The sequence below is a fragment of the Pseudonaja textilis genome, chromosome 8 (genome assembly GCF_049901715.1).
Source record: "Pseudonaja textilis isolate UNSWEBS1 chromosome 8, rPseTex1.2, whole genome shotgun sequence".
NCBI classification, from domain to species: domain Eukaryota; kingdom Metazoa; phylum Chordata; class Lepidosauria; order Squamata; family Elapidae; genus Pseudonaja; species Pseudonaja textilis.
In genome coordinates this window covers 47849130-47874171 of record NC_141997.1, presented here as the reverse complement: position 1 = coordinate 47874171, position 25042 = coordinate 47849130, and the positions used below count along the sequence as shown (strand labels likewise).

Sequence of the window (25042 nt, the reverse complement as noted above, 5' to 3'; positions counted from 1 at the left end):
CAACACTTAATGATAGTCATAGGTTACTAATAAGCAATCAAACCATACTGGGAGACAAATAAAACAATATAAATTGTAAAGATACAAGCAATACGGTTATAGTCATAAATGGGAAGAAATAGGTAAATAGGAATCACTCAGCTCATTGTTTTAATGAAGCTTAGTGAAACTTAAAGAACATTTGTTTTAATGGGGTTTTCAGCACATTTATATATATTATATAAAATTATACATTGCAATGTCCTACCTGTCAATGAGTACTTCAGCTTCAACCATAACAATACAAGAGCACACAATAGATACAAACTCAAGGTAAACCACACCAAACTTGATTGCAGGAAATACGACTTCAGCAACAGAGTGGTCATTGTCTGGAACACTCTACCTGACTCTGTGGTTTCTTACCCAAACCCCCAAAACTTTAACCTTACACTGTCTACTATTGACCTCACCCCTTTCCTAAGAGGTCTGTAGGGGGCGTGCATAAGCGCACCAATGTGCCTACCATCCCTGTCCTATTGTTTCTTTTTATTTTTCTTATATGTATCCATTTCATGTATTCGTAACTATGTTTTTACTTTACCTGTTATCTTATAATTGCTTGACAAAATAAATAAATTAATAAATAAAAATAAACATTTTTATTCCTGGTTTATCTAGGTAAATCAACCATGAAGCATGAGTAAATTCAACCAAAGATAGATACAAAGTTTCAAGTACATGTAATAATAATTTACTTTCAGGGAGGGCAATTCAGGTGTTTTTCTTGATGGATTGCATTGTGGAATGTTGGAAGTACATTTCAGAAGATTATTTGAATCAAAACTCTTTGTGATATATTGTGCATTCTGTTCAAAAATTAATGAGGAACATCTAAAGCAAGGAACTCGACTAAGGAAAGTGATTTGATTCTTTTCATCTGTTAGTGACCGTGATTAGAAACCCAAACACTTTGTATTTACACACCTTTCAAAGCCCTTTCTTTCTCTTTCATATTTATTGGTTATTCAGTGAAATCTCATTTTGGGAAAGATTTACAATTCTAGGGGAAAGAAACAGTTAAAACAGGAAGAAACATGCAGCAGAATAAACAGGCAACAGTAAAATCCACAGATTAAAGATAGAGAAATAGATAATGGCAGGAGAGGCTAGAATGGCTGTTTCAGGGCGGAGGTATCTTAGTTTAGAAATGATAGCAGGGTAAATGCCAGGAGAGTTTTAAAGAAATTAAAATGCTACAGATTCTCAGTGATCCAATATTTATTTGAAAGGGACACAGAGAGACAGACTCAAAAATTTAGGATGCTCCCTCTCCAAAAAAACCCCTCATCTTGAATAACAGCTATCTGAAGCATCTTGTTTCTAATCATCGGAAGACTTTAAAAGTGAATACAGTAATGCATTAACCCAATGGGAAGACATGACAGCTGGTCTTTAGGACCATTTCTGGAGATTCCTGAACATTAAATCCTGATAGGTGTCATGACTTCCAAAGAAAGTTCTCCTTCATGGAGATGAGGGAAAGGTGCTACTTGCTTGGCATTTCAATAAGTATTTTTAAGAATAACAGAACAACCATAGCTGAAAGGGATCTTGGAGAGCGACTAGTCCAACTCCCTACTCAAGCAGGAGGCCCTATAGCATTTCAGTCAAATGGCTGTCCAATCTCTTCTCAAAAACCTGCAGCATTGTCATACCCACAATTGCTGGAAGCAAGTCGTTCCACTGAGTAATTGTTTTGTCAGGAAATTTCTTCTTAGTTCTAGATTGCTTCTCTCCTTAATTAGTTTCCACCCATTGCTTCCTATTCTGCCTTCAGGTGCTTTGGAGAATAGCTTGATTCCCTCTTCTTTGTGGCAACCCTTTAGATATCGGAACAGTGATATCCAGACGTGGTTTTTTTTTTTTCAGCAGGTTCTGACCAGTTCTAGAGAACCGTTAGTGGAAATTTTGAGTAGTTTGGAGAACCGGTGGTAGTATTCCCGCAGGAGTGGTGTGGAAATGGAGATTTTACAGTATTCTTCCCCTGCCATGCCCACCAAGCCACACCCACAGAACTGATAGTAAAAATATATTAATCCCACCACTGGTGCTATCATGTCACTCCTAGTCCGCCTTTTCATTAAACTAGACATACCCAATTTCTGCAACTGTTCTTTTTCTTTGTTCAGGATATTTTTTTTCTTTTAATATTTTAGTGTAAGACCAGGGGCTTTTTAGCTGGCAAACATAGTTTTCACTGATGCATATAAACAAACATGAAATGCTTGAAAGCTTTCTTCCACGACACAGTTGAAGAGACATGTCAACTCTGCATTGTTTCAGTACATAAGAGTCACTGATAGAGATAGGCGTCTATAGAAATGGACTAATTAAACAAAATAAATCCCAACAAAGGGAATCAGAAGTATGTTCTCTCATTTATTTGACCCAGTGTTCTGTGCACAAGACCAGATGGTGATATAATGGAGCAACACACGCTCCTTGATCTTAGAGTAGAATAACAGAGTTGAAAAGGACCTTGGAGGTCTTCTAGTCCAACCCCCTGCCAAGGCAAGAAACCCTACACCACTTCAGACAAATGGTTATCCAATCTCTTCTTAAAAACTTCCAGTGTTGGAGCATTTATAACTTCTGGAGGCAAGTTGTTCCACTGATTAATTATTCTCACTGTCAGGAAATTTCTCCTTAGTTCTAAGTTGCTTCTTTCCTTGATTAGTTTCCATCCGTTGCTTCTTGTCCTGCCTTCAGGTGCTTTGGAGAATAGCTTGACTCCCTCTTCTTTGGGGCAGCCCCTGAAATATTGGAAGACTGCCATCATGCCACCCGTAGTCCTTCTTTTCACTTTGTCTAAAGCAATGAGATAAAAAAATAATGAAGAGGACATGGTGGCCTAATAGTTAAGATGCTGGGCTTGTTGAGCAGAAGGTCAGCAGTTTGAGACCCAAGTACTGTATAATGGGATGAGCACCCATTAGTTGCCTCAGACCTGCCAACCTAGAAGTTCAAAACAATGCAAATGCAAGTAGATAAATAGGTACCACTTCAATAGGAAAGTAATAACATTCCATGTGCCTGCTGGCCACATGACTACCAAAATGTCTTCAGACAACATTGCCTATCTTGGCTAAGAAATGGAGACTCTGAAGTCAGACATGACTGGGCAGGGGAAATCAACCTAGAATTTTATTGGCCTGTTAAGTCTTCTCTCTTCTCTGCTTAAATTAGAAAACATAGAGACAAAGTCAATTTTCGTAATGTTTTGTATTTATGCATGCATTCAGAGAAAGAAAAGAAAAGAAAGAAAGAAAGAAAGAAAGAAAGAAAGAAAGAAAGAAAGAAAGAAAGATCTTTTCAAAGCATAGCATTCTTTCTAGAATCAAAAAGTCTATAAACACGCTCATTTTTTAAAAAGCCTGATTTCCTATCAGATGTGAAAACTGCATAAGCGTGTTCCGCAAAAGGGAAAGCAATCACCTTTGCAAAGAAAAGCTAGGGTGTGTTTGTTCAAAATCTTAATTACAGGATTTTTCACAGGAAAAAAAAAATCTTATTCTGAGCCAAAAATTTGCTGCAGAGGAACCAGTCATTGACTGTTCTTTGAAAGAAAGAAAAAATAGCAGAGTCTAAATCTATTGCATTTCTATAGTTCTGTTGTGAAATTACTTTGACTCTAGAAAAAAATACTTGCAATTAACTTTGGTGGAGTAAGAACTGCAAGGGATACTAAATGCAGTTTGATAAATGATAGAGATGTTCCACAATTCCCCCCCCACTTTTACTAATGTTTCGTTAAAAAAAGAGACATTTTGCTTTATTATAGTTTCAGGGATGCTCACCAACATGCAACAGGGAAAAAAAAAAACCTTTGCAAATATGATACTTTTCCTTGTAATTCAGAATGGGGTAGAACAAACTGTTGCAGCATGTCTATACTCATAAACTGGATGAATGTCAAATCTTTCTTAGATGGTAAAATTCATTCTTCTTCTTGAATAATTATATCTGGACACAGTCTGAATTTTGGTTTTTTTTCCACATCCTATATTTTAGGCCCATTCTCGAGAATTTGGCATAGAGCTAACAGGAACTGAACTTTCTCATTATTGCATAACACTTATATTTATAAGATTTGATTACTGAGTAAAAATGTTGATGAATCCAATTCTGCTTGAACGTTGCCCAAAATATTGTTGTTTAAGGGAAGAAGGGTCAATGAATTGTGACTTTACTGGATGTCAGGGAGCAAAAAAAAAAAAAAAAGATAAAGTAACAATTTCCCCCCTAGTTTTTAGTACCAAGGGGAAACTTGTGCCAAATTTGGAATAGTTAGGAAAAGATAGCTCTGTTATTTAAGATATTTCTTGTTTTCACTCCTTCAGGGTTAGAGACATTTACTACGAATGGCAGTTAGTGAAATGGAAAAAGACATGTTATAACTCACATGAAAACAGAAATTAAAAAACCCATGAGCTAAAAAAAGTATATGAGATTGATGATTGTCTTTGTCACATATTCTGTCCTTTAGAGGCCACGTTTGGTGGATTGTAAATTGGTTGGTACTGGTCTTCTTTTTTATGGTTGCTCTAGAATAATTTATATTTTTTTTTATAAAGAGTAAAATAAATAAATGCAAAGCCAGTTAATTAAACCATGGGTCTTTCATATGGCTCCAATCTATCAAGAGCAACAACCATAAAAACCCTTTAATAATCTTTAATAAACTAGCAGGAAAGCTAATAGTTGTATTCAGTGCAACTTTGAGGGTTCAACACATAACAAAAAAATAAAAAATAACTAAGGAAAATGCCATTTGGGTTTATCAGTTGAGTAAGAGGACCGATTTAAACTTTTGCAATGATATTCAAAGAAATCGTTCTTGGTGCCATTCATAAACAGAATATTGTCCAACTGATGCTGGTGGGGGAGAATCTTCCATTTCTTCTTTAATTTAAAATTCTTTGGGTTTTTACAAGCTTTCTACAAGCTTTCCTATGTGAAAAGAAGTACAGATATTCCTTTCCAAAAAATGTTTTCTATGAGCAATAAAAATTGGAAGAAAAAAAACTTGAAACCTTTCTTGTGAAAATGTAATGATATAATTAAGTGCAAATGAAAAATGAAACAGAGTAATTAAGGTAAATAGGTTAATTGTAGAAACAACATGACATAACCTTGTAGCGATGTAGCATACATTACACTAAAATGAAATAACAATACACTAAAGTAATGGATACAAGGGGGTCAAAACAAAATAAAGCAGGTCTATGATTAAGAACATAAATATTGTTTCCTGAGCTTAAATGACAGCAACCAAAAGTAGAAACCTGATTTCTAACAGTTGGAGATATATCAGTAAGAAGGTAGCTCAGTTGATGTCTGAGCCCTTAAATTCAGCTACCAGCAAAATTTGGCCTTGATCTCATCCTAAATGGATGACTGGAGGATATTGTGAATAACTCCCTCAATGAACCGTTATATGATATGGAAAACTGAGCTGGCTATGAATTGTTTTGGATAGGTAGAACAAAGAAGATGCTTGCCCCAATATTTTTTTAAAGGCAATTGCACTATGGTGCAGTGGTTAGAGTGCAGTACTGCAGGCTACTTGTGCTGACTGCCAGCTGCCTGCAATTTGGCAGTTCTATTCTCCCTGGTTCAAGGTTGACTCAGCCTTCCATCCTTCCAAGGTGGGTAAAATGAGGTCCCAGATTGTTGGAAGCAAGATGCTGACTCTGTAAACCATGTAAAGAAGGCTGTAAAGCACTGTAAAGCATTATATAAGTCTAAGTGCTATTGCTATTTAGGGTATTTTATTAAAGAAATGAATGGGGCTATTGGTTTTTCACCAATGAAGCAGTCATGGAATAGGTTTGATTTTGACAGCAAATGTCAGGGAGAGGATCAAGATCCAAAAGCATTATGTAGTCCCAGAAAAAGATTATTACTAATAAAAATGATATTATCCTTCTAGGATTTCAGCAAGAAGAAGGTTAATAAGGTTTGATTTATCCACCACAGTGCCCTTTAGACTTGACCTCAACTTTTCATATTCTGTCAAGAGCACATCCATTCTTCTCAACCACTGCCTTGAACTCATAAGTCAGCTCAACAGAATCATCATTCTGTTGCCACTCAATGTTATTCAACAAAAAAAAAAAGGAGATTTCTTCTTCTTATGAAATTCTTGGTAGGAAATAAAAGGGGGATTATTTCAGCATCCAGCTTACCATTAAAATCAAGAAAGAAGACAGAACAGCATTTTGAGGATTTTGACATGTGAAACAATCCCCATTGAATACAACTGAGAAGTACCCTAACTGAGATGGCTTATTGATTTAAACCCAGCCTGGAAGAAAACCAGCTGGTTATCTGTCAGGATTAAATTTTGCAGTCGATGAATTAATTTAGAGTTGATAAATTAGCTTAGAGTTGTCTCAGGGCAGCATAGCAATATAATAATAAATAAAATACCAGTAAAATAATATAGAAATACAATAAATAAGTGAAATAAAACTGAACATTTCCTAGCTAAAAACATGAACCTGCTTCAGGCAGATCAGTCCAACTCCTAGCAAATACTCTACAGTTGATTCAAGTGGCCCATTTTTTTGGAAACCAGGGACAGTTCAGTGGGGGCATTTAATAAATTTTACTACCGGTATACCAAACTACCAGTTCTCCAAACTACTCAAAATTTCTGTTACTGGTTCTCCAGAACTGGTCAGAACTTGCTGAATGCAACCTCTGGGACAGATACTGTGGAAGTGGCTTTTCTGTGGCCTGGGGGAGGTGTAGTTTCTCATGCTGCCTATATCCTACAGATGGGGTTTTGTTTGTTTGTGTGGCCTAGTTTCTGGCAAGCCAGGGCCCAGTGCCAGTCCACAAACCAAGAATTGGGAAACCGCTGATCTATATCCTTGAAGATTTGTCATATTTGATTATCCTTAGCCTCTGGAGCAAATGAGAATAAGTCCAAACCCTCTACAACAGGGGTGGTCAAACACAAGGCCCATGAGGCCATCTTGTAAAATGTAAGGGGCTGGCTTGTGTCGTCTTGGCCCGGTCTATCCAATGTGAAGAGGGAACATTGGGCCAGCTTGGCTGTGGGGTCTACCCAGTGCAAAGAGGAAACATGCCAGTAGTTTGGGGAGTGGTGTCAAGCTTTTAACACCTACCCAGTCAGCCACACCCACCCATTCAGCCATTCCCAGTGAGTGGCATCAATCTGCCATGCCCACTCAGTTGACCACAGACCTGATGCGGCCCTTAATGAAATTGAGTTTGACATCTCTGCTCTACAATGTGGCTGCTCTTCAAATATTTGAAGAGATCATATCCCCTCTCAACCTTCTCTTGTGCAAGCTAAACACTGAGTTGTCAAACCCAGTTTTGACCATTTGGTGGAGAGACTTAATCAAAGGACTTGCTAAAATCAAGACATACTATGTTCATGGCATTCCCCTAGTCAACCAGACTAGGAAGTCTATCATAAGAAATTATAAGTCACTCTGGCTGACGTGCTCAACACAAATCTATGTGCTCAACATAAATCCATGTGCTCAACATAAATCCATGTCGGCTCAGTTAGTTAGAAAATTTCCATTTTAGAGGTCATAGATATCATACTTCATAATCTGCTCAATGACCTTTAATAGTGTCACTATTAAACTTATAGACTCCTGGGTTCCTCTTCATCCTCTTTTTGAAAATAGGAACAACATGAGCCCTTCTCCAGTCTTCTGGGACTTGCCTGTTCTCCAGAAGTTCTGAACAATTACAGACAATGGTTTTGCAATTACCTCTGTGAGGTTCTTCAGTACCCTAGGGTGCAATTCATTTGGCCCTAGAGACTAAACTCATTTAGATTAGCCAGCAATTCCCTCATTTGCTCTTTGCTTACCTTGAGTTTCAGGTCACTTCTCTCCACTCCCTAGTAGAGATGAGGGTCAACTGAGGGTTCATTCAACTTCTGAGAGAAAACAGTTGCAAACTGGGAGTTAAGAAGTGCCATAGAACTATTTTCCTCCCCCTTCCTTCCTTCCTTCCTTCCTTCCTTCCTTCCTTTTCTTGATTAACTAGAATGTGAAAAAGAAAATTTTGGAAATACATATTTACAAAATTGTATTATATTTGAAAGTATAATCTCCACTGTCAAACTATGACACTCTTCTTTCTTCTATTTTCTTTTTACTTCATGCCTCCTGAAGCACTTAGATAGGCAAGTTCCTCCTTTTACAGTGTGTCTCAAATGCATATGTAGCTACACAAACTAGTCTGTTTAAATTCACTCTATATAATGATACACATTACTTCAGAAATGTTGACGCTAAATGCTTGATTATACTCCTGTGTGTAGGTACTGAATCTGTGCATCTCTGTGTTAAGTGTGGTTTATTTATCACACATGTACAAACACAAACTTGTGTTGGAAATGGCAAGCAACCTAGTCTCCAATAAAAATGGATTCTGCAGGTGAACACTATGCAAGATTTGAAATAAATATAACTAATCTTATTTTTATTCCAGGAACATATAAATTAATCAAACCGAATGCATGTGCTTTTTAGTGAATAATCTTGAATCTCACATTTTCTTCTCAAACTGCTGACAAACTAAAAGAGAAAATTCTCTTTTACTATATCGACCACAATAACAACTCGCAGGCATGACCACAGAGATTTCAAAGGTACAACAGGACAGTTGAGATCTATGCTTATTCCTGAAAATTTCTGGACATTATTTGCAGTAGGTTTTTTGAGACCAATGAGTAAGCTGCATTTCAGAGGTTCTTGGTCTTCTTTTAGTTGAGTTTGTCTTTTGTTGAGTCAAACTGTTAGTTTTATATAACTTTCGGTTGTAGCTTCTCTAGCTGCAACTAAATGTGCCTAGAGCAAAATTAAAGAAATACTGGTCAGGCTGAAACATCTAAGAGAATGAAAAAGGAAAGAGTTTCACTAAATTCAGCAACTTCCTCAGTTTATTCCAAACAAATTGGTGGACTGATTTTTTTATGAGAAATAAGTACCAATAGTTCTCGGCTTATTACTGTACTTAAAATTATGGTTCTAAGTCATTGTGACTTATCATAAAAGAATTCCAGTAAAAGAAACAAAAAGCAACAACACAAGCAAAAAATTCTTACTTTAAGATCAGAGGTTTGTTGTTTCTGATAATTTGGAACATAAGAGATGAATAAAAGATATGATAAGCAGTCGTACACTTATGTTAACAAGCCATTGCAATGGGGTCCAGTATAAGGACGGCTATAAATCAATCTCATCCTTAAGCCATTTTTTTTTCTTATTTTCTTCTAACTGACATGCCCGCTTCACAATTTCACTTCTTTCGTCGTTCTTACTGACCCTCACTTTCAGCAAACCCCCGTGTGCATTTGAATTCTTTATTTCCCACAGTTTCATTCTTCCTGTTCTAAATGTATCCACACAACAGAGGTGGTATTCAGCAGGTTCTAACCAGTTCTGAAGAACCAGTAGCAGAAATTTTGAGTAGTTCGGAGAACCGGCAAATACCACCTCTGACTGGCCCTGCCCCCATCTATTCTCTGCCTCTGGAGTCCCAGCTGATTGGCTGGGTCTCCTTTTGTTGCCCTGCACAGGAGAACGGAGCTGGAAAGCTGGTTGGTGGGGTGGGGAGGGAATGGGATTTTGTAATAACCTTCCCCCAGGAGTGGGAAGGGAATGGGGATTTTGCAATATCCTTTCTTCCATGCCCACCAAGCCATGCCCATCGAACCGGTAGTAAAAAAAAATTGAATCCCACCACTGCTACACAAGTATATACTTTGCAGAAACATATCACACAAGTCAGCACATTAGAAATATTTCTAGTACATTTTGCAATTATGTAAGTTTAAAACTTTGGTTCACTGAAGCCTACTAACATAGACCTAGGCCTAAATTACCTTTAACTTTTATTAAAAAAAAAAAAAAAAAAACTTTGTTAAACAAATTTATACAAGTCAAACTTTCCACTTATCACAACTTAAGCAAAACAGTGTTCACTCAATCTGACATCTCTCAAATTGTATAAAATATTCATTCACAGTTGTTATTTTAAACATGCAATACAAAGTTTCATCTAATTATATATTGCAAATCTAATTACATATAGCCTTACTAGTTTCCATCATACCTTTTTATTTGACTTTGTTTTATTAATTTCATGTCTATGTTCTAGCCAATTGTACCAACAATTCCAAATCTCATAATATTCTGATTCCTATCTGTTCTTAAGTTCCAATAATTGCCTGTCCATTTCTGCACATTCCAAAACTTTTTTTATGATCATGAAGTCAGGGGGAGTATTTTCACATTTCCACTTTTGGGCAAAGGTGAGCCTTGCTGCTGTTAATATGTGAAGTATAATATATGATATATATATTTTTTTTACTAATTTTTTTTTTGTTTTAGAATTCCCAAGAGAAATACTTCTGGTTCCCATTCAGTTTTAACTTTAGTGATTTCTTCAAGCCAATTACTAACTTTCCTCCTATACTTTTTTGCTTTTGGGCAGGACTACCACATATGATAGTAGGTGCCCTGCTCATATACTTTTAAATTTTAAATGGTATATTTTCCCTTTCTCTCAGGCTTAAACAGAAGCATCATTTGACCAGACCAGACCTGAGCTTTTGACAATTTTTGCAGCAGTTACTGTGAACTCCACTGCCATTAAGTGAATCAATTTTCCCCAATGGATTTTTTTTTGTCATAAACCAGAAACCAAGAGAAGAGATTGGGGGAGGGAGGAATAGAAATTGAAGTCATACGACTGAAAACAGGTTGTAACAGCTTTTGGGGTGTCCGTCATAACTTTGAACAGGCATTAAACAACCATCATAAATCAAAGATTACCTGTATCAAAACTCTTGTCTTCCATTAAGGTATAATGCTCCCAATCAAGAGCAGCTGAAGCCAGAAATATACAATTTTGCCCACCAGCCATACAACAAACTCTAGTCGGATCCACCTTTAGAGACCCAGGAGAAATAACACCCATCCTTTTGTGATCTTGTTGCTTCCAATAGAAAGTAGAAATACAAAATCTGGGCTGCAAAACCTCCTAGGTAATCAGTAGAGAATGGCAAGGAAGTGGGGAAATTCTCTTTACTGCCATCTTGTAGTCAGCCTCAGACTGGTAATAGACGTGGTGGCTCAGTGGCTAAGACGCTGAGCTTGTCGATCAGAAATGTTGGCAGTTTGGCGGTTCGAATCCCTAGCACCACATAACAGAGTGAGCTCCCATTCCTTGTCCCAGCTTCTGCCAACCTAGCAGTTCGAAAGCATGTAAAAATGCAAGTAGAAAAATAGGGAACACTTTGGTGGGAAGGTAACAGAGTTCCATGCCCCTTCGGCATTTAGTCATGCTGGCCACATGACCACAGAGACGTCTTCAGACAGCACTGGCTCTTCAGCTTTGTAACAGAAATGAGCACCACTCCGCAGAGCCATAAACGACTAGCACATATCTGCGAAGATACCTTTATCTTTTAATAGCAATCTAAAAGTGGCCATGGCTTTTTATCATCTCTTAATCATTCTCCAAAGTTTCAAAAAGAAGGACGTTTTTAAAGAAGCGATGTCAAAGAATTCATGCATCGTGTCTCTAAGTCATTACTTCAATACCTGAAGCTAGATTTGATGGGTATCACACAACCGTTATTGGTGCTTTACAGTAAACCTATAAATATAAAGCTATAAAGCTTTAAGTATCAGACTGTAAAAAGCCATGAAGGCAAGCTTGGCTCAAAGCTGACATTAATTTTACATACCACTGTGCTTAAATAAATATTGTAATATTGATATTGTGGCTTATGCAGTTTGTTTGAATCCAGTCTACAGAATGTGTAGGGACATTGTTTTGCCACTGATTTTTCACTCTGACTTCATTTTTCTATATAGCTATAGATAGAAAAAGGTAAAGGTTCCCTTCGCACACACATGCTAGTCATTTCCGGCTCTAGGGGGCGGTGCTCATCTCCATTACAAAGCTGAAGAGCCAGTGCTGTCCGAAGATGTCTCTGTGGTTACGTGGCCAGCATGACTAGACCCCGACGGCGCACAGAACGCTGTTACCTTCCCACCAAAGTAGTCCCTATTTTTCTACTTGCATTTTTACATGCTTTCAAATTCAGTGGCTAACACACTGAGCTTGTCAATCAGAAAGGTTGGCAGTTTGGCGTTTAGAATCGCTAGTTCCATGTAATGGAGTGAGCTCCAGTTACTTGTCTCTTTTACCAACCTAGCAGTTTGAAAGCATGTAAAAATGCAAATAGAAAAATAGGGACCACTTTGGCGGGAAGGTAACAGCATTCTGTGCACTTTCAGCATTTAGTCATGCCAGGCACATGACCACGGAGATGTTTTTGGACAGTGCTGGCTTTTCAGCTTTGTAATGGAGATGAGCACCGCCCCCTAGAGCCAGAAACAACTAGCATGTATGTGTGAGGGGAACCTTTACTTTTACTTTTATATAGAAACTATGACTGTATAGGCATCAAGGCAACTTTGTCTGGGCTCCGAAATTAAGTGGGGTTGACACTATTTGATGTTTGGATAGGATGCTACCAAGACATTTCAGATTGGTTGGGAAGACTGGGAAGCTAGAAGATGTTTTGGAGGCCAAGAACTCTGCATGGTCATAGCAGATGAGTATAACAAAGGGTTTATACAATATGTCAAATAATTAAAAAAAAAACACCTTATCAGCAATATTAAGGAAGCTACTGTATCCACATTTTGCTTTTTTGGTTGTTTAAGTATGAGAATTTACAAATGAGAGATTTTTTTTTTTCCTATCTAGAGAGGAAGTTTTTCCATGGATGTTCTTTCTGCCACTTTCAATTCCAATTAGGATTCCTCTTCTTTTCTTAGTTTAATAACTTGCTGAAATTGCCTGTAAATTTTAGCTATTATCACAATAGCCCTGAAGTTTGCAGGGTCTTATTTTCAAAGCAGCTTGCCTGTGTCTCGCTTGTTTCATCTGCAGATGGTTTCAGAGATTGACTCATTTTTTTTTAAAGACACTTATCTGTTGTTTGTTACTTGAAACTTGGCTGTATTAAATGAGACAAACTCATTATGTGGCTTAAATCATCATCATCGCATGTTTGTCTTGGGTAGAGTTTTGGATGACTTCAAGATAAGTTCCAGGCCTTTCTCGTTTCATAATGAAACCATTGCTGGAGATCTTAGTCAATGTCTTTTCACTTAGCTCCAAAAGCCTTGACATTACAACAAAGCTGACCTTTTCCTTTTAATCGTCAGGGGTGGCCCATTTTTCGATGTTTCCTTAGCTCCTACTCAACCTTTATGAAGAAGGAATAATAACAATAGTACTTAGACCTATATTCCGCTTCACAGTACTTTACAACCCTCTCTAAGTGGTTTGCAGAGTCAGCATATTTCCCCCAACAATCTGGGTCCTCATTTTACCCACCTTGGAAGGATGGAAGTCTGAGACAACCTTGAGCTGGTGAGATCCGAACTGCCAAACTATATATCTATATATCTATATATCTCTATCTCTATCTGTCTATATCTGTCTGTCTATCTATCTATCTATCTATCTATCTATCTATCTATCACTTAAGTTTTCACGGGTACTTACATATATGGTATTCAGCTTTGTTCGGGTATTTTCCCACATCATTATAGTTGTGCTTTTAAAGTTATAGCAACGTTTTGGCAGAATCTCATTTGCCATCATCAGGCTTCTGTATTGTGTTCGTCTGTGAGTCAGGCTTTTACAGTGGTTTCAGATTTAAATTTGGGGCAGCCTATTGCTGTGCCAGAATGGTTTTTTCTTCATCTTGATTGGTTGGGAGTCTTGGTCTGTGTTTATTGGTCTTGGAGTTTGCTGTGTTTTGCTTGATTGGTGTTTCTAATATCTTCTGTCTGTTTTGTGGCTCTTTTTGTCTTGATTAGCTGGTAACATTGTGTTCCTGTATTGGAGGCTGTTAGTGCAGCTTGGCTTCGAGTAAATGGATGGCTATCATTTGTTAGGAAGCTAGGTTTCATCTGGGTGCCTTTGAGCTGGAGGTATCAGAGGGGGTCTGTTTGTGCCCAGATGTTTGCCTGGCTTGTGGTGTGGAGATTTTTTTGTTTGTGAGTGCAGGCTTCCAGATAATTGACAGTCTGGTGGAATCATCTCTTCTATTCATGCTCTCAGGTCTTTTTTCAATCTCTATGGCTTCTCTGGTAATTCTGTGGCTGGGGTTTTCTATAGTGGCTAGGGTTTAGGTGCCATTGAAGTCGATGCTATGACCTTACATATATACAGGTGAAACTCAAAAAATTAGAATATTGTGCAAAAGTTCCTTTATTTCACCTTAAAAGGTGAAACTAATATATGAGATAGACTCATTACATGCAAAGCAAGATAGTCCAAGCCGTGATTTGTCATAATCGTGATGATTATGGCTTACAGCTCATAAAAACCCCAAATCCACAATCTCAGAAAATTAGAATATTACATGCAATCAATAAAACAAGGATTGTACATAGAACAATATCGGACCTCTGAAAAGTATAAGCATGCATATGTATTCAGTACTTGGTTTGGGTCCCTTTTGCAGCAATTACTGCCTCAATGTGGCGTGGCATGGAAGCTATCAGCCTGTGGCACTGCTGGGTGTTATGGAAGACCAGGATGCTTCAATAGCGGCCTTCAGTTCTCTGCATTTTTCAGTCTCATGTCTCTCATCTTTCTCTTGGCAATGCCCCATAGATTCTCTATGGGGTTCAGGTCAGGTGAGTTTGCTGGCCAATCAAGCACAGTAATCCCACGGTCATTGAACCAGGTTTTGGTGCTTTTGGCAGTGTGGGCAGGTGCCAAGTCCTGCTGGAAAATGAAGTCAGCATCCCCATAAAGCTCGTCTGCAGAAGGAAGCATGAAGTGCTCCAAAATCTCCTGGTTGACGGCTGCGTTGACCCTGGACTTAATGAAGCACAGTGGACCAACACCAGCAGATGACATGGCTCCCCAAATCAACACAGACTGTGGAAACTTCACACTGGACTTCAAGCATCTTGCCGTGTGTGCCTCTCCATTCTTCCTCCAGACTCTGGGTCCTTGGTTTTCAAATGAGATGCAAAAGTTGCTCTCATCAGAAAAGAGGACTTTGGACCACTGAGCAACAGACCAGTTCTGTTTTTCTTTAGTTCAGGTAAGATGCTTCTGATGTTTGTTGTTCAGGAGCGGCTTGACAAGAGGGATATGACATTTGAAGCCCATGTCCAGGATCTGTCTGTGTGTGGTGGCTCTTGATGCACTGACTCCAGCCTCAGTCCACTCCTTGTGAAAGTCCCCAACACTTTTGAATGGTCTTTTCCTGACAATCCTCTCCAGGCTGCAGTCATCCCTGCTGCTTATGCACCTTTTTCTTCCACACTTTTCCCTTCCACATAACTTTCTATTAATGTGCTTTGATATAGCACTTTGAGAACATCCAACTTCTCTTGCAATTACCTTTTGAGGCTTTCCCTCCTTGTGGAGGGTGTCAATGATGGTTTTCTGCACAACTGTCAGGTCAGCAGTCTTTCCCATGATTGTGATTCCTACTGAACCAGACTGAGAGACCATTTAAAGGCTCAGGAACCCTTTGCAGGTGTTATGGCTTCATTAGCTGATTAGAGTGGGACACGTTGATCCTAGAATATTGAACCGTTTCACAATATTCTAATTTTCTGAGATTGTGGATTTGGGGTTTTCATGAGCTGTAAGCCATAATCATCACAATTATGATACATCACGGGTTGAACTATCTTGCTTTGCATGTAATGAGTCTATCTCATATATTAGTTCCACCTTTTAAGTTGCATTACTGAAATAAATGAACTTTTGCACGATAGTCTAATTTTTCGAGTTTCACCTGTATGTTTTGCAGGGTGTTGCTTCTGATTTTGAACAGAAGTGTAGTTTCCTGGCAACTGCAGTTTTTCAAGTTGGCGAGCAATATTTGGTCATTGACCCATATGTGTTTGAGAAAAACAAGATGCCTCTTAATTCTTTTGAATTCTTTAAATGCTCAGAAAAGCACAGACTGGCAAGTTTCAGCAGTCTGTTAGAATTATCCTTTAATACTTGGGGACCTCCCGGGTGGACAAAGTCATGTCACATCTGTGCCACAGTGAATGCAACATAACTGTGTTTTTATTGTTTGTAAGCTGCCTGGACTCTCTGCGAGTGAGTTGGCAGCTATGTAAATTTTCTAAATAAACAAATGACATTTCTGCATTAAGCCAAGGGCTTGTAACAGCCCTTCTCTTGGTTTTGCTGGGCTCAAAAATATTTGCATAATTGCAACCTGTAACCACAGTTGTAACATGGAGACATCCATGGGGTTCAAGCCAAGCCGCCAGGATATCCTTTTCCAAGTCGCCACATTCCATCCGGGGACAAGAAATCAGAAACCAAGTTTGTTCAAATAAGTACAAATTTATTCCATGAATCTGAACTACTAATTGTTAAAGTAAATTGGCAGTAAATAAGAATGAATGGAATTCAAGGAGATTGGACTTAGATCTCTTCTGGTCACAAAAGGACTCTAAACTGATGATATGGTTGACTCCTCCCTCGGGCTCAGCCTGGTCATCTCCTACATCAACTTCCTTTATCTCCCTTTGTAATTCCTTTATTTGGGGTAGAGTTGGGGCAACTGATCATTTACTGGTTGGCTGTACTTGTTGACACCTACACAGAGTTTACAGCAGATATTTTTTTATTTGCTCCCTAGGAGAGAAACAGCTGCTTCTATCTAGGAGTGAACTCTCAACCTTCCACATGGGAGGCAAGTGTCTGTACTAGGCCACCATGCCACTCTTTAAAAAGAAGATCCTATGACTGTAGTTATGGATCAGTTCATTAGCATTGTCTTGCTGTTATTCCCCTAGCTTTCCTTCCCTCCTCTTTTCATCTCGTTAAACTTGCTGATTTGTTCTCCTTTTTGCAGGAGAACAAATGAAGTAAGGCTATGGAAGTCTCGGGGCTTGGATAACTCATTCTGAGTTAGGAGCAGAATGTACAAATAATGCCATGCGCTTTGGTCCTTACAGGGTGATCCTTTTATAATACTCTTAAGACCATGATGGCGAATTTATGGCATGTGTGCTTCAAGTGGCACGCAGAGCCACTTCTGCCGGCATGCAAGAGGTTGCCCACTGCATATGTGCATGCACTGCCCGCCCACCAGCGGGTTGTCGGGTATCTGGTGTGCATGCATGAGGGTGCAGAGGTGCGTGGGAGATGCACATGCATGTGTAGAGGTGTGCAGGGTATGGGGGGGGTCTTGCATGCATGTGTAGAGACAGATGGCATGGGAATTGCACACACATGCGTAGAGATGCAAGATGTGCATAGAGTCACGCATATGCATGCGGGCTTCTGGATGCTGGCACGCAAGCACACAATTTTCATCACGGGAGCCATAAAAGGTTAGCCACCACTGCCCTAAGATATGTTCTAATCACCCCATCATTTCTAAAAAGAGGGCCAGAAAGATAAATATAGTTATTATTTTTTAACAAGTACTAATCCCACACTTACTTATCAGCTGCTCAAATATCTCCACCAGATTATGCAACTGCAAAACTTAATTTCACATCTTTCAAAGTTTATTGTCCTATTATTATTTTCCCCTTCTCCCATAACAAATTGCTGTGTTAATCTGTTTTGTCTTTTTACTGTACCCTTTATTGTGGAGGCCAGTCAGAGATCCATATAAAGATATTTGATTTGATTTGCCATTTGTAACTTGTAATTGAGGATGATGTCCTTTGGCTGACCAGGATGACATCACAATGGCTTAAGGCAATGAAGAGTTCAAAGGAGTTTTCTGAGCTCCTGTTTGTTTGTTTTTCCCAACTATTTTGCATTCAGCCAGATTAAATATTCAACACCAAGGGTATCCTGGATGCCAGAAATGGAGGGACAATTCCCATCTTGGTCAGCTCTGCACCTCTTATAGAGTTTTGCATCTGGCACAGATGCTGATTATTAGCTAGATAAAAAAGCCCTCGATAAATGCAAGTTGCTGCTGTGAAGAGAGGTACAGCATGATCTGATGGAAAACACAGTAGGAGTTCTGTCATTCGTCCAGCTGCACTATGTAGATATTTATACAGTGCTGAAATTCTCTCTGATAGCCTCTTCTGTCACCCAAGGAAAACTAGAAGCAAAACAACAAGAAGGGTTCAGTTCGAGGTTTTGTCTGTTTTCAATTCATGCTGCAAATAACCTCCTACTCTGCAATTAATTACTGAGATGAAAAAGAAATGCCACCAAACTTAAAATATGAGAATTCTGTGAGAAAACATCAATTGCATGCTTGATCTGGCAATTCTGTACACCTTTCACCACAAAGACAAATAAGTGTGGATTATAAAATACTGTCGCATTGGCATGGCACTCATAATACAGTTTTCTCTGTTTATGGAAGTACTTTAGTCATCTGTTCATATCTGCAGGATTCTGAAGCTTACTTATGCTTAAGCAATGTTTGAAGATGAAGACTAAAGCACTGTACTGTCTATGAAACAGATCACCAGAGAGGATAGATTGGAAGAGTTGAGCTATATTTCATAGTTACGGGAGGCAGTTGGGTGTTGGGATAGAAAAAAATGGCATTGGGCATCAGGCTAGAAATAGAGAGACTGGGTGCTAGTCCTGTCTGGGACATGAAATCAGATGAGTGGACTTTTATTTTATTTATTTTGATTTATCAATCGCTTACAAGATAATAGGTATAAGTATATGCATAATCATGAATACATAAAATGGGTACATATAAGAAAAATAAAAGAAACAATAGGACAGGGACAGTAGGCACGTTGGTGCGCTTATGCACGCCCCCTACAGACCTCTTAGGAAAGGGGTGAGGTCAATAGTAGACAGTGGAGGATAATGGATTGGTTCATGATTGATTCCATGACTTTACAGGTGATGCAGCATAAGGAGATTGGTCTGTAATTTTCAACTAGGTTGGGGTCTCCCTTTTTGAAGATGGGGATGACCGTGGCTTGTGACCATAGGTTAGGCAAGGAGTTGGTCCTGAAAGATTTTTCAAAGATTATGCTTAGAGGTTCTGCTATGGCAATGGATAGCTTTTTTAAGAAGTAGGCACATATTCCATCCGGTCCAATAGACAGATGGTTTTAGATTGCATAGTGCTTTTTCAACATTGTCTTCTGTAAAAATCGATATGTATTAGATCATTGTAGTTTTCTGTGGTTTGGCTAGAAATACTGGGCATGATCCATTGCTGTTTACAAATACTGAGCCAAAGAATGTGTTAAAGAGGTTGGCTTTAATGGTGTTGTCATTGCAGTCTTTACCATTAGATACTTTCAGGGGTGGGATGGACCTTGAGTCTTTTAGTTTGTTGTTTACAAAATTGTAGAAAGTGTGGGTGGAATTGGGGCGTAGAAGGTTTTCCTCTTGTTTAATGTGATAATTGGTGCATTCAGTCTTTATCTGGTGGCATAAATTTTTGTATCATCACCCAAGACGAGACTTGACTTGACTTGACTTGGACCAATTGTTCCAAAGGTGCTTTTTCAGGAGGCAACTGAATTTCCTTGTTTTTTTTTTCTTTTGAAAATGTTTCACTTCTCATCCAAGAAGCAAAACGTCTTCAAAAGAAAAACAAAAAACAAAAAAACGAAGTCCAGTCAGCTCCTGAAAATGCACTTTTGGGACAACCGTGACCTGGATGACTTGAGAATCTCTACAGACTTGGGCCAATTGTTCTCTCTCAGCCCTAGGAAGGAGGCAATGGCAAATTATATCTAAAAAACCTTGCCAAGGAAACTAGTCCAAGCAGGAGTCAAAAATCTGACTTGAAAACTCAATTAATTACTCATACTTGAGTAACAAGGGGGTGTGATGGCTCAGTAATTAAAAGACGCTGAGCTTGTCAATGGAAAGCTGACATCTTATGTTTGAGACCCAAGCACTGTGTGATGGCATGAGTTCCCATTACTTGCTTCACCTCCTGCCAACTTAGCCGTTTGAAAGCATGTAAATGTGAGTAGATAAATAGGTACCACTTTGGTGGAAAGTAACAGCTTTCTATACACCTTTGGCATATAGCCACGCTGGCCACATTATCATGAAAACGTCTTCAGACAATGCTGGAAATGGAAATGAGCATCGTCCCCTAGAGTTGGACAAGGGGAAACCTTTATCCTTTCTTAGGTCACAAAATTAGCAACCCTCATTTCTTTTCATAAGTCTTTACTGAGTGAGTAGGCAACAAAAGAGACTCCAGAGAGGCGATGCTATACTTATGCATGTATGTGTATGAGAGACAAAATAGATCTCATTTTCCTCTATTAAATAAAAAAGTAAGAAACATGGACATCCTGGGAAAGAAAATACCAACCTCTAAAAACAAGAGTCCCCAGTTTGGGTTTAATGCTTTAAAATGTTAGGCCTATTTGTGCCATAGTTTATCTTAATCCAGCTTTCATCACTGAACATTCCTCACAGGAAATATAGTAGCAAGCAGTGGCTGAGTCACATCCTATCTGTGTCTGTAAATATACATGGTATCTGGGTGATCTAGTTCCTCTCAGTCCTGGAAAAATAATCTTTTCTGATGACAAGTATCTGATTCCCTTCATATTATCGCTAATAAATGCTGCTGATCCTTCCAGTCACCATCAAACAGCCAATTTGCTGCTGTGTGCATGAACATCTGTCAACTGAGACCATTGTATGTGTGTGCGAGCGTGAGTGCGTGTGTGTGTGTTTATATGAACAGATACACAACAAGGACCTCCGAAGTGAACAGTTCTCAGAAGGATAAAACTGTTATTGGATTGTGCAGTTTCAGGGTGTGATGAAGTGAGGTCGAGGACTGCATGATTAAAAAAAAAAACAGTGCATAAATAACAAATTAAACTAATTAGTTTAGAACTCTTCTCCCTAACTCTAGTTTTCTCTTGACTGCAAAATTGATTAATCTACGGGTGAGTTGATAAATATAACACGTAATTATTGCAGGGTGAACTGGCTTTCTGGAGCAGAGCTTCCTTCCTTCCTTCCTTCCTTCCTCCCTCCCTCTCCTCCTCCTCCTCCTCCTCTTCCTGCCAAAGCATCAGAGGGGGTGAAAACTAATCAAAGGGAGAAACAACCTGGTATCAAGCAGAAATTTCCTAACAGTGAGGACAATTAAACAATGGAATGACTTGCCTTCAGAAATCATGGTACTTCATCACTGGAGGCTTTTAAGAAGAGACTTGTCAACCACTTATCTGAAATGATATAAGGTCTCCTGCCAGAGCAGGGGGATGGTCTAGAAGACCTCCAAGGTCCATTCTATTCTATTCTATTCTATTCTATTCTATTCTATTCTATTCTATTCTATTCTATTCTATTCTATTCTATTCTATTCCATTCCATTCTATTCTATTCCATTCCATTCCATTTAAATTCTATTCTATTCTATTCTATTCCATTCCATTCCATTCCAATATTCTATTCTATTCTATTCTATTTTATTCTCCTTCCTTCCTTCCATTCCATTCCATTCCATTCCACTCCAATATTCTATTCTATTCTATTCTATTCTATTCTATTCTATTCTATTCTATTCTATTCTATTCCATTCCATTCCATTCCATTCCATTCCATTCCATTCCAATATTCTATTCTATTCTGTTCTATTCTATTCCATTCCATTCCATTCCATTCCATTCCATTCCATTCCATTCCATTCACCCATTCCATTCCATTCCATTCCATCCATTCCATTCCATTCCATTCCATTCCATTCCATTCCATTCCATTCCATTCCATTCCATTCTATTCTATTCTATTCTATTCTTCCTATCACCCATCAATCCATTATCTATCTGTCCATCCATCCATCCATCATCTATTTATCTAATCTTTGGGAATAATAGTCTGCAGGAGAAATTGGTGAGGTTCAGTGAGAGACTAACTGGAAAAGAGTTCATTCTATCACAAGAAATTTGTTTATTAATTATCATTTCTTCTGGGATTTTTTTTTTAAAAGCTTTCTGGTTTAGAGAACACATGAATGCATTGTTCAGTTGCAAAGGGATGTGCCAACTACTGTCACTCAATCTTGCCTTCTTAGAGCATTTAAGAAGTGCATTCTGCCTGATTACAAAGCATTTCTTTGTGTAAATCTTCCTTTTTTGTTTTTAGGAGGTAATTTGTGGACCAGGATCGCTTTAATGGTATATCATAATATGCTGACATTTTCCAGGGAAATTAAAAAGTAGGAATCTGAAGGTTAAGAGGGAATTGTTTCTTTTTTTTCTTCTTCTCTTCTTATTGGAATTATTAATCATTCCACCTCTAGGAAGTCTTGTTGCTCTGCAGGAGATTTGTCCAGTTTGCAACTAGATGTATTTTTTTTTCCTTCTCTTTCACAGACAGACAATTTTCCTGCAGAGTCCAATTACATGGGTAGCAGGCAACAGTTTGTTCAAAGGTAAGGCCCTATTAAATAACTTTCTTGGCTTCCCCATTTGCATTCCTGTCAAAATTGTTTGCCAGAGACTACAATTCAAATTAGGGGCCAAGTAAATACAAGTTTGACATTTCTCTTTCTCTCTCTCTCTCCTCCCCCCTCTCCCTCCCCCCTCTTTCTCTCTATTTCCCTTCCTCCTTCCCCTCTCTCCCTCTCTCCCTCCTCCTCTCTCCCCCTCTCTCTCCCTCCCCCTCTCTCTTCCTTTCTCTCTCTCTTCCTCCCTCCTTCTCCCTCTCTCCCTCCCTCCCTCTCTCTTTCCCTTCTCCCACTCTCTCTCCCTCCCACCCTCTCTTCCTTTCTCTCTCTCTTTCTCCCTCCTTCCCCTTCTCTCCCTCTCCCCTCTCTCCCTCCCCCTCTCTCCTTATCTCTCTCTCCTCCCCCTTTTTCACTCTTTCTCCTCCCTCTTCCCCTTTCTCTTCCCTTCCTCTCCCCTCTCTTTCTCTCTGTCTCTCCCTCCCTCCTTCCCCCTCTCTCCCTCCCTCTCTCGTTCTCTTCCTCTTCATGTCCAAATGTCAGTAGCTCCACATTCAAGGATCCCGAACGAGCCAGTTTGAGAGACAGCGGGCATGGGGATAGTGACCAAGCAGACAGTGACCAAGATACCAACAAAGGCTCGTGTTGTGACATGTCGGTGAGGGAGGCACTCAAGATGAAAACAACTTCAACCAAAAGCCAGCCGCTTGAACAAGGTGAGTGAAGAAACCACCGCTTGCCATGTCTTTCGGATGATCACCTTAGGTGAGCTGAGGACTGCTTCAGTCTTCCAGAAAATGTACCCAAGTTGTTGGTGTGGTATGTGTGGCTGTGCTTTGAGGTCTACACACATGGATTCACGTGGAAATCTGTGTGGGTGTGCAGTTGTGCCTTCATCAGTGTGTAATTATTACAAACATACAGTGGAACGAAGGGTGAATAGCTTATACCTGGGATGGCCGACGAGTGAGTGGTTTCTGTTGTGCATTTAGGAGCGCATGCTTTTAATACGGCAAGAGGACCTGTTATTCAAAAATGGGAAGAGGAAAAACAGGACATGCATGCAAAACTTGTTTTTGGTTTTTTTAATCCTGGTATTTGTGTCCTTTGATAGTCTCTTATCTTGCACAGTTTGTTGCAATTTTGCTTAGTTTCTCAGGAAGAATCAGGCTGGTTTCACATGGTTAAGATGATGGCTTGATCCGTCTTGGGCTGTCCTTCCCAGCGATAATGCCACACACCTCAATGTTTCTTTGAGTCAAAGATGAATGATTCAAAGGCTCATAACAGCGGCTAGTTTACTTCTCTTCGAATAAGTAAAGGGAATCTGTTTTGCTCTTTTTACTTGTTATGCTATCAAGCGGATGGGCAGAGTCAAGATAAATGTAATAAGAAAAAGGGTTCCTGGATATAATTTATGTTCCCATAAATTATAAAATACTGTAGTTCATTATAAAATAAAAGTTGTAGACTTCTGCAACTTTTGTAAGTTGTAAACACTTTGACAAGGTACACTCCTGAGTCAGGAACGAAGGTTAAGATCTGGTGATTTAGACCTCACAAGTAATGGAACATTCAGTCTTGCTTCTATGAAGTTTCTTGTGTTTTTATGGCAGATTTAACTGGCACTCTTTCTATGTTCCATTGTGATACGTTCATATATGGACAGGATTCTGGGTAATTTTCAGAATCAGAGACAGGTCAGGCAGGACATTATCTAAATTCTCTGAGCTTTATTCTTATCCGTGTGACTTCAGTCCACATGCTTCAAGGTTGCTAAGCATTGCATAGCATAGCATAGCATAGCATAGCATAGCATAGCATAGCATAGCATAGCAAACTTTCATCTCATCCAGCAAATTTTGCTCCTAGACATGGAAATATAATTGACCTCCTGGTCACCTACTCTTCCAAGTCATCTTCCAAACTATGCCAAAATTTCTCCAAAACTCTGGTTGAAAACCAATGTTGATCTGGTGGCACAGTGGTTAGAATGCAGCATTGCAGGCAAAACTCTTCCCACGGTCTGGAGTTCGATCCTGACCTGCTCAAGGTGGATTCAGCCTTCCATTCTTCCAAGGTTGGCAAAACGAGGACCCAGATTTTTAGGAACAATATGCTGATTCTGTAAACTTCTTAGAGAGGGCTGTAAGCCACTATGAAGCAGTATATAAGTCTTAAGTGCTACTCCTATTGTTCTTACCCACAACAAACTAAAACAGGGGTGTCAAACTTGATTTCATTGAGGGCTGCATCACGGCAGGGCTGGAGGGAAGTGGCCAGTTTGATGTCACATGTGTCAAGGGGCCTGAGCACTCTGCCAGAAAAACGGGCTCCTGAGCTCCGTTTTCAGCTGCAATGGCCTCCTGCAACCCTCTGCCAGTGAAAATGGAGCTCGTGAGGGTGGCACGTGGCCCTCCCAATCTCCATTTTCACTGGCAGAGACATCATGGGCTGGGCCTTTGCTGTTTCCAAGGTGGCCCCACGGATCTAAGCATTCCCATGAGCCAGATTCGCCCCACAAGTCTTGAGTTTGGCAACCCT

The 25042-nt window shown here is 39.2% G+C and overlaps 1 protein-coding gene across 1 annotated transcript in view; it reads left to right on the top strand.

The window, feature by feature from the left end:
• The window catches only part of PCDH17 (protocadherin 17), a 174837-nt gene that overhangs the window by 49782 nt on the left and 100013 nt on the right, over window positions 1-25042 (top strand). The window contains exons 2-3 of the mRNA XM_026705330.2: window positions 22428-22486; window positions 23042-23214. Of these exons, the coding sequence (XP_026561115.1) occupies window positions 22428-22486; window positions 23042-23214 (232 nt within the window). The remainder of the gene's footprint in view (window positions 1-22427; window positions 22487-23041; window positions 23215-25042) is intronic.